Source organism: Rhynchophorus ferrugineus, unplaced genomic scaffold, assembly GCF_030347505.1.
Source record: "Rhynchophorus ferrugineus isolate W39M unplaced genomic scaffold, kcgeb_rfMv2 rfM2, whole genome shotgun sequence".
NCBI classification, from domain to species: Eukaryota; Metazoa; Arthropoda; class Insecta; order Coleoptera; family Curculionidae; genus Rhynchophorus; species Rhynchophorus ferrugineus.
This window is the reverse complement of record NW_027472581.1, coordinates 51,162,471-51,174,924: the sequence shown is the minus strand read 5'-3', so window position 1 is coordinate 51,174,924 and position 12,454 is coordinate 51,162,471. Positions and strand designations below refer to the sequence as shown.

The 12,454-nt window shown below is 29.7% G+C and overlaps 2 protein-coding genes and 1 long non-coding RNA gene across 3 annotated transcripts; 2 read left to right on the top strand and 1 right to left on the bottom strand.

Moving 5' to 3' along the window:
* Positions 1-1,388: 1,388 nt before the first annotated feature.
* On the bottom strand, positions 1,389-2,968 carry eIF2Bbeta (eukaryotic translation initiation factor 2B subunit beta). Its single transcript, XM_076395948.1, has 8 exons — positions 2,812-2,968; positions 2,679-2,765; positions 2,485-2,614; positions 2,288-2,427; positions 2,068-2,224; positions 1,820-2,014; positions 1,572-1,768; positions 1,389-1,481 (listed from the first exon to the last, which is right to left on the bottom strand). Exons 1-8 carry the CDS (start codon positions 2,868-2,870, stop codon positions 1,409-1,411), a joined length of 1,038 nt encoding a protein of 345 aa, XP_076252063.1. The 5' UTR covers positions 2,871-2,968; the 3' UTR covers positions 1,389-1,408.
* Positions 2,958-6,687, top strand: carmine (AP-3 complex subunit carmine). Its single transcript, XM_076395947.1, has 9 exons — positions 2,958-3,107; positions 3,195-3,426; positions 3,478-3,537; positions 3,592-3,713; positions 3,768-3,927; positions 3,990-4,103; positions 4,161-4,347; positions 4,411-4,562; positions 4,622-6,687. The coding sequence occupies exons 1-9, from the start codon at positions 3,073-3,075 to the stop codon at positions 4,805-4,807; spliced, it is 1,248 nt and encodes a 415-aa protein (XP_076252062.1). The 5' UTR covers positions 2,958-3,072; the 3' UTR covers positions 4,808-6,687.
* LOC143191148 (uncharacterized) lies at positions 5,675-7,775 on the top strand. Its single transcript, XR_013004421.1, has 2 exons — positions 5,675-5,808; positions 7,476-7,775. It is a non-coding gene; the product is annotated as an uncharacterized LOC143191148 (long non-coding RNA).
* The last annotated feature ends 4,679 nt before the right edge of the window (positions 7,776-12,454 follow it).

Below are 12,454 nucleotides of genomic sequence, written 5' to 3'. Positions count from 1 at the left end.
TTTTCTATGATATTCATTTATCATAGAAATAATATTTACTTTCTGGATCAATGTATATCTTTCATGAGATTAAATGTAAATATAACAAAAAATTTTTATGAATATATTAGTAAATTATATATATTTCCAAATATTAAAAATAAAAATAATATAGATTAGGGGATGCAGAACAAAATACGATATACCGATATTTTCTTAAAAATATCGATATTTTTTTAGTCGATATCTTCGATATTTAAAAAATGCTTCTACGATAAAGAAGAAGATCCTATTTTGAGTTAAGAGTTAACCTTAAAAGAACCGTTATCCGGCATTGCATTGACGCTTGTAGTAAAAGTTCAGTGATTTAATCTTAAATTTTTTAATTGTCTTAACACTATGTCTGCCGATTTTTACATTCGATACTATGTAGGCCATAAGGGTAAATTTGGCCACGAGTTTTTAGAATTTGAATTTCGTCCTGATGGCAAGCTTAGATATGCTAATAACTCAAATTATAAAAATGACACGATGATTAGAAAGGAAGTGTATGTGCATCAATGTGTTATGGAAGAGTTGAAGAGAATTATTGTCGACTCGGAAATAATGCAAGAAGATGATGCCCTTTGGCCTCCTTCAGACAGAATAGGAAGGCAAGAATTGGAGATTGTAATAAATGATGAGCATATATCTTTTGCTACATCCAAAACTGGATCATTGGTAGATGTGAGCCAGTCAAAGGACCCAGAAGGCTTGCGTTGTTTCTATTATTTGGTACAAGATTTGAAATGTTTGGTATTTTCATTGATTGGAATGCATTTTAAAATCAAACCTATATAGTACCTTTGAACATCTTACCATCTAATTATGTTAATATAATTAAAATAAAAATATTTTTAATTGTGTGTTATTTTTCTTTAAACCGTCTTAGCCCCAATTAATTGCATAACTAACAAGGACTGTGATTCATTTATTTAATAATTATAAAGTCTTTATTGCATTTTACTCATTTTTCAAAATATTGTGTGTATAGCATCTATAAGTTCTGCTAGGGAAACCACAGTGCAATCAATCACAATAAATGATAACCTGAAGAGGCAATATCTAGTAAACACAGTACATGATATATCCATTTAAATACAGTTGGTTATGTATTTCACCCAATTGACAGCTATTTATTACTTAAGATGGTTTAATGATGAGCAGTCTTTTGTGATGATCTTTGTCCTGTTTCAACTCAATAAACTGCATCCAATTAAATTCTTCAATTACTAAGCATAAGCATTAACTTTGAATATATTATATTGCCTTTAAGTTAATGTTACTGTGTAACTCTGAATATCTTAATATTTTCTATGATGGTAAAGAAGTGGTTACAATAATATGTGAAAATTGAAATAAAAGATTACTGATTATATAGAAATATTTATTACATGTCATAGTCATCAGGATGGTACATTTCCGATAATAGACGATAGATATATGATGGTACATTTCCTCCTCTGAAATTATAGTAAATAATTTTAAATGACAGTTATTTTTGCAAAACTGTATAATCAAAGTAATTGTTATGATGAATACAGAATACTTACTGGTGAGTAATAAATAATGTCACCAACTCAGGAGGAACATAATCAAATACTGGATTTTTTATATTCACACTGTTAAGAATTGAACCAGACGAATATGGAATCACACTAGCTGGGGAAGCATGAACATTAAATGTTTCATGATCATTAGAGCCAACATAAAGTGATGTCAATTTATACATATGGGAAAGTACCATAACCTGTAAGTAAAGTGAAATCATACATTGAAGTATTTATTAATTTATACATACAGGTATTGAATAATGTTTAGCTGCTAGAGCTACAACATATATTCCACTTAAAGCTCTTAAGCCACCATTAGCAAGGACAGTGTGGGTACCTATAATTACTTTGTTTACCCTAGACATCATTGCAAAAACAGCTGAATCGGGTATCACTGTTGTTTGTATATTGTTTTTAGTAAGAGCAGATGCCATTGAATGACCCTATTAGAATAATAAAAATATATATACACACTAATTTACTTATTTCTACCTACCAAATAAGAAGGAGCTCCTTCAACGACAATTACACTGAACATTCTCTGTTTTGAGGCTGATTTCAAGAATCTTTCAACTGTTCTTGACCTACCCACTGTTAATATTGTTTCATTGCTATGTATATGTTCAGAAGCTTGTGCTGCTATATTTTCAGCACTATAATCAAGAAATTGTCAATAGTTATATTATTATGTATTTGAAACGGAATAAACATAATACCTGCTTTCTAGTTCTTCTTTATATTCTGAAAGATAACCTAATAATACTGATTTCAAATTTGACACAGTCTCAGAATAATCAAGTTCATGCGTCGCATCCCCAGTAACTATTTGATGTAATGAATGTGTATCGCCTGTTTTCTGTATAATATAAAGCTATTGGCAAATTAGTAATATTAAGGATTGAAGGGTACTTGCCTTGGACATGCTTTGGCATTCTGTCCTAATAACCTTTAAAATATGTTTCATTATATTACTTGCAGTTGGTTCATCTGGTAAACTTTGAGAAAAACATTTTATTCTTTGCTTAATCAGTTCCATTAGTTCCCTAAAACGTGTTTAAATCACATTATAAAAACTATGTTACATATATATGTATATATGTTCATTACAGCGCACTATCCCATTTTCCTTGAGAAATAATATTATCCAACATTTTCTCAGTCCTTATGGCCACATCGTGAGAGCTTTGTATATTCCTACAAAAGCATATAAGTATATCAAATAATTAAATATAATACATACTTGTGTTTAATATCACTAATTAGGTTAATTACATCTGATAAATCGTCAGTTTGTTTCATATTGTTTAAGAAACTGTTCAGAAATATGGGAAATAAAAATATCAACACTTTCAATTCCCAACCTATAACTACTTCTTCTTCTTCAACTCAAATAAATATGAAAAGAAGAAGCGACACATCAATATCAATATTTAATTTGGATATATTTTGGTATAGTAAAGCGATTTATAATTTTTTGTAAAGTGATACAAGTATTGCAAAAATGATACATAGTTTATTTATTATAAATTCACAGGGGTATGCTATTGTTTTAACACTATTGTACCTTATTTTTCAATTATTTTAAATAAATGTTCCAAATATATGACATTAATTTTTTTTCAGTGATGTTTTTTTGGAAAAACATTGGAGGAGTGTTATTTCGCGTTCTGTTTGTGATTATTATCTTGAGGCACAACGCGAGAATGCAAAAGACGTAAATCCTGTTATAGCAACCCCTCATCACTACTTAATTTCAATTCAAAGGGCTGGTGTTAGTTATGTTGCGGTGTGTATGGAAGAGATTCAACCTTTATTTGTTATTGAATTCCTTCATCGAATAGTTGATACATTCCAAGTAAGGATGTAAACATTCTATATAGTTATTGTAAGTGATTATGTATTTCAGGATTATTTCTCAGACTGTACAGAATCAATTATTAAAGAGAACTATGTTATTGTTTACGAGGTAATAAATATATCAGTTGTATCATTGATATAAGTTAAATTTATATGATTGTAGCTATTAGATGAAATGTTGGATAATGGTTTCCCTTTGGCAACTGAAAGCAATATTCTAAAGGAATTAATTAAACCTCCTAATATTTTAAGAACAATCGCTAATACTGTTACAGGAAAAACTAAGTAAGCTTTATTATAAGAATTGTAATAAATTATACCTTTGTTGTTTTGGTTTAGTGTTAGTGAAGTTTTACCATCTGGGCAGTTATCAAATATACCATGGAGAAGATCAGGTGTTAAGTATACCAATAATGAAGCTTATTTTGATGTAATTGAAGAAGTGGATGCAATAATTGATAAATCTGGAGCAACTGTTTTTGCTGAAATTCAGGGCTATGTACATATTTTATTTTTATTATAGTATATAAATAATAATAACTATAATTTATTTCTTTATAGATTGACTGTTGTATTAAATTAAGTGGTATGCCAGATCTAACATTATCTTTTATGAATCCAAGATTATTTGATGATGTTAGTTTTCATCCATGTGTTAGGTTTAAACGATGGGAGGTAAATTTAGCTAAGGTGATCTTAAAACAATTGAATGATCGAACTGAAACTTTCTAGGCTGAGAGAGTTTTGTCTTTCATACCTCCAGATGGAAATTTTAGGTTGATTTCTTATCATATTAATACACAGAGTACAGTAGCTATTCCTGTTTTTGTCAGACATAATTTATCCATCAAAACAGGAGAACAGGCTAGATTAGATTTAACAGTCGGACCTAAACAAACGTTAGGAAGATCTGTAGAAGGTTGGTATTGTAAAGATCAATGTAATACCAATATATTAAACATATAAAACGATTTATCATTAGGAGTTAAATTAGAAGTCATTATGCCTAAATGTATCTTAAATTGTGTATTAACTGCCAATCAAGGAAAATATAATTTTGATCCTGTTTCAAAAATTCTACATTGGGATATTGGAAAAATTGATATGACAAAATTACCAAATATAAGAGGTTCAGTAAGTATTATTTTTAAATTATTCTTTAATATGATATCTAACTATTTTTCATTTAATAGGTATCAATTGCTACTGGAACTAACACTGCTGAGATAAATCCTTCAATTAATGTTCATTTCACTATAAGTCAGTTGGCGGTTAGTGGTTTAAAGGTTAATAGGCTTGACATGTATGGAGAAAAATACAAGCCTTTTAAGGGAGTAAAATATATTACAAAAGCTGGTCGATTCCAAATCAGAATGTAATAACAAAGAAGGAATATAATATCAAATTATAAAGAATTTTAATTCACCTTGAATTCTAATTTTGTTATTTTTTATTTATTTTTATATATTTTCTGAATAGTTTGGTTAATAATTTTAAATTACTTTAAAAATTACTTACTAAATATTTTTAATAATAAATCTGTGAAATATTTATATATTGTTTTGTATTGTATTAATATTTTGGTTTCGATATTAGTCTCGTATAATAATAATAATAATAATATAATATATAGTTAAAAATATAACAGAAAAAATATAAAAAATACAATAGTTAAAATAATATGTATAGACGCGTGCTATGGATAACTTGGAACTGCAGTTAATGGGTTTAATCATTATATGTTAAAGATATTTTTTTAGGTGAAAACAATTTTTCGGAGTTGCTCTTGATAAGTTAACTTGAGTTTAATTTTGGGATAAATGACTGGAATCCGTCTGTAGTTACTTTATATGTGGATATTGATCTTTATTGAATTTGTGGTGTTACAGTCTGGTTCTAATTAATTAATTTTATTTATTGTTACGAAATTTAGAAAATATTTTGTCATATTATACTGGTGTTTTTAAGATCTGGTAGTCCGGTATCTTCAATATTAGATATTAGATCACGGTATTTCACCTCTATCAGCAGCATATTTTTAAAATGTCTTGGTACACATAAGACGAAAAAATTAATATACAATGGAGCCTGTTAAATACCAACCAGTCGAGATAGAATAAAGAAAATGAAAAGAGTGGTAACCAGTGGTTCTACTACGTTGTTACAGGTTTGGGACACTGCCGAGCACCGTCGACTAATACCGTTTCAATGAACCCAAGACGGTTCATTCGGAAGGCACCATTAAAATGCATTATGATAGACATCCCAGAAAAATGTCTCAGGGACTGGAATATTTCTCACTGGGCCCGGTGAATAGTCGACCAGTACCCACCCAGTGGCATACCGTGTTACTCGTCAGACTGGTCATCGGGTACCACAGGTCAGTAGCGTGCCGACGCTGGTACATAATTAATATTTCTACAGGTTACATTGTTTGAATTTTGAAAATTTTTTACCATTAACCATATTTCAAGATATTGAGCCTGTTTGATTAATGTTTTTATAATTATCAAATTTTTATTAAGATAGTTTATAAATCGTTTCTTCAAGAAAATTTAGGATATTTTTTAGTGCAGATGTAATTACCAGATCAAATTATTTTAAAATATTTATCCTATATGTTTGGTTTGTAAAGATATAAAATATTTAAAACAATTTCTTGAAATGTTCTCGTACTTGGTTCAATTATTTACCGAAGTTACAGCACTGTATCGAATCACAGGCGGGCTGCGTGCCTACATAAATGGTGGGACACATTGAATATTGTTTAAAAGTTGTTGACACCGCAATTGCTGACTGTAGTGCTTACCGATAATGGTCGTGGCTCTTAACTTATTATGTTATGTTATGTGGCAGATGTTCCCATTGTCTGTTGAGATGTAAAGCGTTAGTACAGGAAAATTATATCAGCCTTGTTTTGACATCGCGTTGTTAGGAAATGATCGCTTAAATTTTGTTGTGATACATAATTGGTTTAATATACAGGGAGTTTTATACATAGATGTTTTTATAATATGTTACAATAAGATTCAGGAAAGATATACATTCACATTCAAACATCTGGTTATATAACAGATGAACAAATAACTTGACCCGAGTAACATTATAGATCATCACGTAGGTTATAATTCAATTTGATGATTTTATGATTGTAGTTCTATATTTTTAATATATAAAGCTGTATTATTGTTGAATTTGTGTTATTTATTGAAAATAATGTAACATTGTAATATATATAAATAATATAATATGTAACATTTTTTTGTGCTTTTATCTGGTATACGAACTTCATGTCCAAAATATTTTAATTAATACATTGTTGTTTTACATACGACTAATGTTTGCTGTTTTGGTAGGACTATATATAATTAATTTCGAACCTTTTTGCGTAAAATATAAGATTTGCATACAAATGTTGAAAATTTAAGAGACAGTACAGTTTTTTGATAAAATGGTAATAATTATCGTTATATAATTATATATTATATAATTATATCGGATCGAAGCCTTTTGGGTTGAACTCAATATCACAAAAACTCAGTAGAAAGTAACAATTATTGGAAATGGTAGTGTAATTGCTTGTGGCGTGTAATTTAAATACTAACAAAAATATATGGCAAAGAAATTAATAGCCAGAAACAGTTTTTTTATATATAAGTTAAAGTTTTAAATAAGTTAATGTTTTAGTAATAATTTAAATAGAAAATATAATTAAAAGATGTGATATAACATTTTAGGGATGATTATAAATTTTATAAACTTTAACAATAAATTATTTACAAATATAAAGTATTAAACTATTTATAAAGATATAAATGCTGTATTATACAGAGTAAATTATATATTAAAAATTAAATTAACTAAAAATTAAAAAAATAGCTGCAAAATGGAAATAGAACATGTAAAGGACGCTCAAATTTTTTAAATTTTTTTATCAAATTATTTTTTAATTTTTTAGTTAATTTAATTTTATTATTATTATTCTGAATTTTAAAATAATAGAAATTTTATGAAGATTTATTTTATTAAATTTTACGCCTAATATAGGTTTGCGATGCAAGTCGCCTCAAGATCTTTCTTATCTACGCCCATGGAAGGAATCCGAGGGTCATGGGACAAAGAACCAGCAGAGACCAGCCTGACTAGCCTTCCACGGGTCTATAATCGCTAATCAGATACCATACTTTTGCCGTTTTACTCATAAGACTTGGTCGATACACGGAGGTTAAAAAAACTACCTGGTCGGTACCAACACAATATACATTTAATTTTCTACCGACAGTAAGTGTAGGATCACAATGGAAAATATTAGCATACAATAAAATAAAATATAATGTGAAAATCAAATGTGTTGTCTTATCTATTTTGTTTTATAGAGTAGACCTTGTATTCCATATAACAAGAAATTTAACAATATTATAATATATAAAAACAAACACGGATATTTATTGCTTTCTATTTATCCAAATATTCCATCTTGCATATATTCCTATAAATATAAGCGACATATATGGGGTCTCAAAATACTCATGGCGTTAATTTTAAGGGGTTTAACTATATATATATTTTTTAAACTGCCTCCTAGAATAAATTTATCGATTGAACTAGGATTAATTAAATATATTTAAATTTAGTTCGGGAATGAATTCAATATAAATATAAATTATTATTTGTAAGTTTGTCATCATATTATCAACTAACTTATCTTGACTGTTAAAGGTAGGGTTTGGAATTCAGCAGTCTACTTATAGGAGCTCCTGACAGTATTATCCATTAAATCAACTTAATCGAATTAAATATCAATATTTCTTGTACAATTTTTTCACTTACATAAATCATATCGAGTTAAGCAGCATCTCCGAACTTTTGCATATAAAATTAAGTATTAATAAACTAGGTTAATATAACAGTATATGTAAAATAACAACAAACTTAGAATGTCACACTATACGGAAACTAAAGAATATAAATAATAGTTTAATATCACATGTAAACAAGCCAGTGATTCTAGGACCTTATCAGTTTCAGCGCCAAAACCAAAATAGCGGCATTCAACTGATTGGATTTTACCTCTCGATCGTTTGTAAATGGCAACGTTGCAAAATGACTCGGAAACTATCGAAAGTTACCGATTGCCGGCTGGACGTACTTCAGAGTAGTCACTACCCTGAAACACTGCTTTCAGCATTAATTTTGTCTTTATGGATCTTACGGGACTACGGAGCACTATGACCATAAATTTCTAAACGTGCTTGATGGGCTTCAGTAGAAGATTTCTTCAAATCGAACAACAAAAGTAACGAATGTCGAAATTGCAATTTTACACGTTCCGTCAATAACTGAATATATGTATATACTGACCACGCATAATATTAAATGAAAAATTGTTATTTCATGTAGAGAAATGCCAATATCATAGAATTTAACAGTTAACATCTTATATTTGTTTGACTTACTTAGTGAATAGCGTGAGAATTTTATAAGTGAGTTTGACAACAGCACAAACAAGCAACATTCAACTGGTGTTAAAATTACAGCTTCGAGATGTTAGCCCGATGTTTGTATTCTACCAAAATTTTATTTAAAAATTTATTAGTTGTTTTATTTATTTGTTAAATTCTTTTATAGATTTACATTTATGAGTATAAACAAACATATCTACTAAAAATTGTAAAGAAATGGGAAAACAGTTTGTTTGCAATCATTTTTATCAGTTTTAATGGAAAGAATGATTTCACTATAGTATTTATATAATATTCTGATTTGATTGGCGGCTCAATAAATACGTAACAAGTAACATTTCATATAATAGATAGGTTCTTCAGAGGCCTTATATTATATAGTCATTTCTACAAGGGAGTGATTCAAGAGTATTTCGACAACAACCAATTTGATGGAATATAAGAGACGTAGAGCCTCAGCTAGGAAAATCGAAGACTGGCAAAAACTAGGTCATGAAGAGATTTTACCAGTAATCTGCATCCATATAGATCCCTAGTCCCCTCAGAATACCTAGAGAAACATCTTTTTTGCAATTGCATTAATCAAAAAAGATTTGGAAAGTGCACTTAATCCAGACCGAACTTAAATTCTTTATTTCCTGTACTACTATTACTGTCACCCCAATGGCCATCTAATCATCTTATAATCAAAGTTCGGTTCCAACCTTCGTAGGGTGAAGACCTATTTTCAACACGCTCCAAGCTCTAGAAAGATACCTTTCTTTAAAAAAAAATTATTTCATAACGGTTATTTAATTGAGTGTTAAAAACGTATAACAGATGCGGCTATCTGTCTCTCAGTGGACCTAACGTGTAGTTAATACGTGTTTACGTTACCAGACAAAAAAACTGCATTTTTATTAGTGTTTTAAAATTATTTTCCCTTATTTTACAACAGTCCCTTTGAAATTCATTTGTAGTATTTTTGTTCAAAAACTAGTGCAAAAAATAATACTTGGGTGAAAAATGAAGTGCATGAAATAAACAATATATTTATTTTTTTTTATCTTTGGATGTAAATAAAATAAAATATTAACAATTTAAAAATGGCAAACCATAGCGATTCAACCAAATTACCTGCACACTATGATATAAGATTAGAACAATCAGCAATAATGCAAACCCCACAAACAGAATGGATTACAGCCATTAACAAAAAACGATTGAGAAGCCCAGAAGAAGAAATCGCGAGGAAATAAACAATTAGTATCAGTGACTATTGGTTACAGAAACCAATAGAGATAAAAAATAGCTTTAGAAACCTGTCGGAAGAAATTGAAGAGAATATACAACCAAGCCCTGAAAAAATTGTTCCCAAACCACCACCAATAACAGTTTATAAGGTAGGAGTAATAAAACACATCCATGACCTATTGAAAACCATCACTACGAACTACACAATTAAAACATTGAGCTATGAAACAATAAAAATCCAGTTGTTCGAAGCGGAGCACTTTAAAGTTCTAATAAAAGAATTAGATGAAAGAAACACCCAGTACCATACATTCAGCCCAAAATCCGAGAGAACATTTAAATTCGTGTTAAAAGGATTACATCATGGGACGGACTTTAACACCCTCAAGGTAGCCATGGCTGAAACAGGCTACGAGGTCGTAAATGTTCACAATATACGACATCGCACGACAAAAAAACCTCTGCCTATGTTCTATATTGAAAAAACTAATGGAAATAATAAGGCGGTGTATGAAATCACCAAATTAGAAAATAATATTATTAAATGCGAACTACAATGCAAGAGGTGTCAAGCTCACGGCCACACAAAACTTACTGTCGCAAATCATTTAGATGCGTAAAATGTGCAGGATAACACAAAACAGGAGATTGTACTCGTAAAATTCGCGATAATAAAGTGAAATGTGCTAACTGTAACGGAAATCATCCAGCGAACTACTAGGGTCGCGCAGTTCACAAACAACTACAGCAGAAACTCTATCCTGCTGAAGAGAAAAAGGCATCAACAGCAGCAAAAACAATCCACACCTACCAATCTATCCACCAGACCAAGTCAACCAGACATATCTTATGCCCAAATTTAATTAAGGGAATTAAAAATCTTCGTAACTGAACAAAATATTGACGTTATAATGGTTTCCGAAACACATTTTACGGACAAACATTATTTGAAAATTCCCAAATATAAACATTATCATACAAATCACCCTGATTATATAGCACATGGAGGTACAACCATAATCATTCGAGATGATATAAAGCATTTCGAAGAAGAAACATTCCACAAAGACTACCTGCAAGCCATCAGTATAACCATAGAGGAAGTCCATGGACCATGAACAATGTCTGTGATTTAGTGCCCACCCAAACATAACAACAAGGCAAAACACTTGTACTGTACAGAATTCTTGTACGCTGGGTAATAGATTTATAGCCGGAGGAGATTACAATGCAAAAATTTAATGTGGGGTTCAAGAATAATAACCTCAAAAGGTCGAGAACTGTTAAAAGTAATAAAGACAGATAACTTATAACATATCTCTACTGGTGAACCAACATATTGGCCTTCAGACAGAAATAAAAAACCAGATACTATAGATTTCTATATTACAAAAAATGTTGATACAAAAAAGTGTCATGCAAAATCATGTTTCGACCTGTCTTCTGTTCATTCACCAAGAATAGTAACAATTTCTTCAAAAATTACCATCAAAGATAAACCTCCTTCTCTGTGCAATAATAGAACTAACTGGCCATTATTTAGAGAAAACTTAGACCGAAACATCTCTCTAAACTTATCGTGACAAACTGAAATTGATATAGAAATAGCAGCAATAAACCTTACAAAAAATATACTTATTATATTGGAAGCATATTCCGCGACTCCAAACAGTGAAACATTTTCAAGAAAAAATACACATATATCATGTACAATACAGAAAAAGATAGCAGAAAAAAGAAAGTTACGACGGAATTGGCAACAGCAAAGGACTGAAGAGAATAAAAGATAAAAAAAGAGCTGAAAAAACTAACCCAAAATGAACAAAACCAAGGCATTCAAGAATACTTAGAAAACTTCACACCAACTGAGGCTACAGACTATTCGTTGTGAAAAGCAACAAAAAAGGTTAGGAGATCCCAGCAGCATAACCCGTCTATTAAAACAAACGAAAATAATTGTACTAGAAGCAATAAAGAGAAGATCGACATTTTCTCAAAATACTTAAAAACATTTTTAAATATTTCCAGTCTCAGCTACATAAATATGACGAAAATAAAATTACTAGCTTTCTAGATTCGCCATTTCAAATGGATTTACTGCATGAAAAATTAACGATCAAAAAAGTTAAATAAACAATAATGAGAGAGATTAATATTAAAAAAGCTCCTGGTTGTGATTTAATTACTGGCAAAATTTTAAAAGAACTATCAGAAAAGGGTATAAAACTATTAACATTTATATTTAATGCAAATGCTTCGAATTAATTACATCCCTAGCATCTGGAAAGTAATATTAATGATTCTTAAACCAGGAAAATACCAGAAGATATA

Excerpts from the sequence above, each read along its gene's own strand:
- eIF2Bbeta (XM_076395948.1), bottom strand. The coding sequence starts at position 2,870 with ATGAAACAAACTGACGATTTATCAGATGTAATTAACCTAATTAGTGAT. Across the intron at positions 2,225-2,287 it reads AAAGAAGAACTAGAAAGCAG|TGCTGAAAATATAGCAGCAC; the intron begins GTATTATGTTTA and ends TCTTGATTATAG. Across the intron at positions 2,015-2,067 it reads AAGGAGCTCCTTCTTATTTG|GGTCATTCAATGGCATCTGC; the intron begins GTAGGTAGAAAT and ends TTATTCTAATAG.
- carmine (XM_076395947.1), top strand. The coding sequence starts at position 3,073 with ATGATACATAGTTTATTTATTATAAATTCACAGGG. Across the intron at positions 3,928-3,989 it reads TTGCTGAAATTCAGGGCTAT|ATTGACTGTTGTATTAAATT; the intron begins GTACATATTTTA and ends ATTTCTTTATAG. Across the intron at positions 4,104-4,160 it reads TTAGGTTTAAACGATGGGAG|GCTGAGAGAGTTTTGTCTTT; the intron begins GTAAATTTAGCT and ends GAAACTTTCTAG.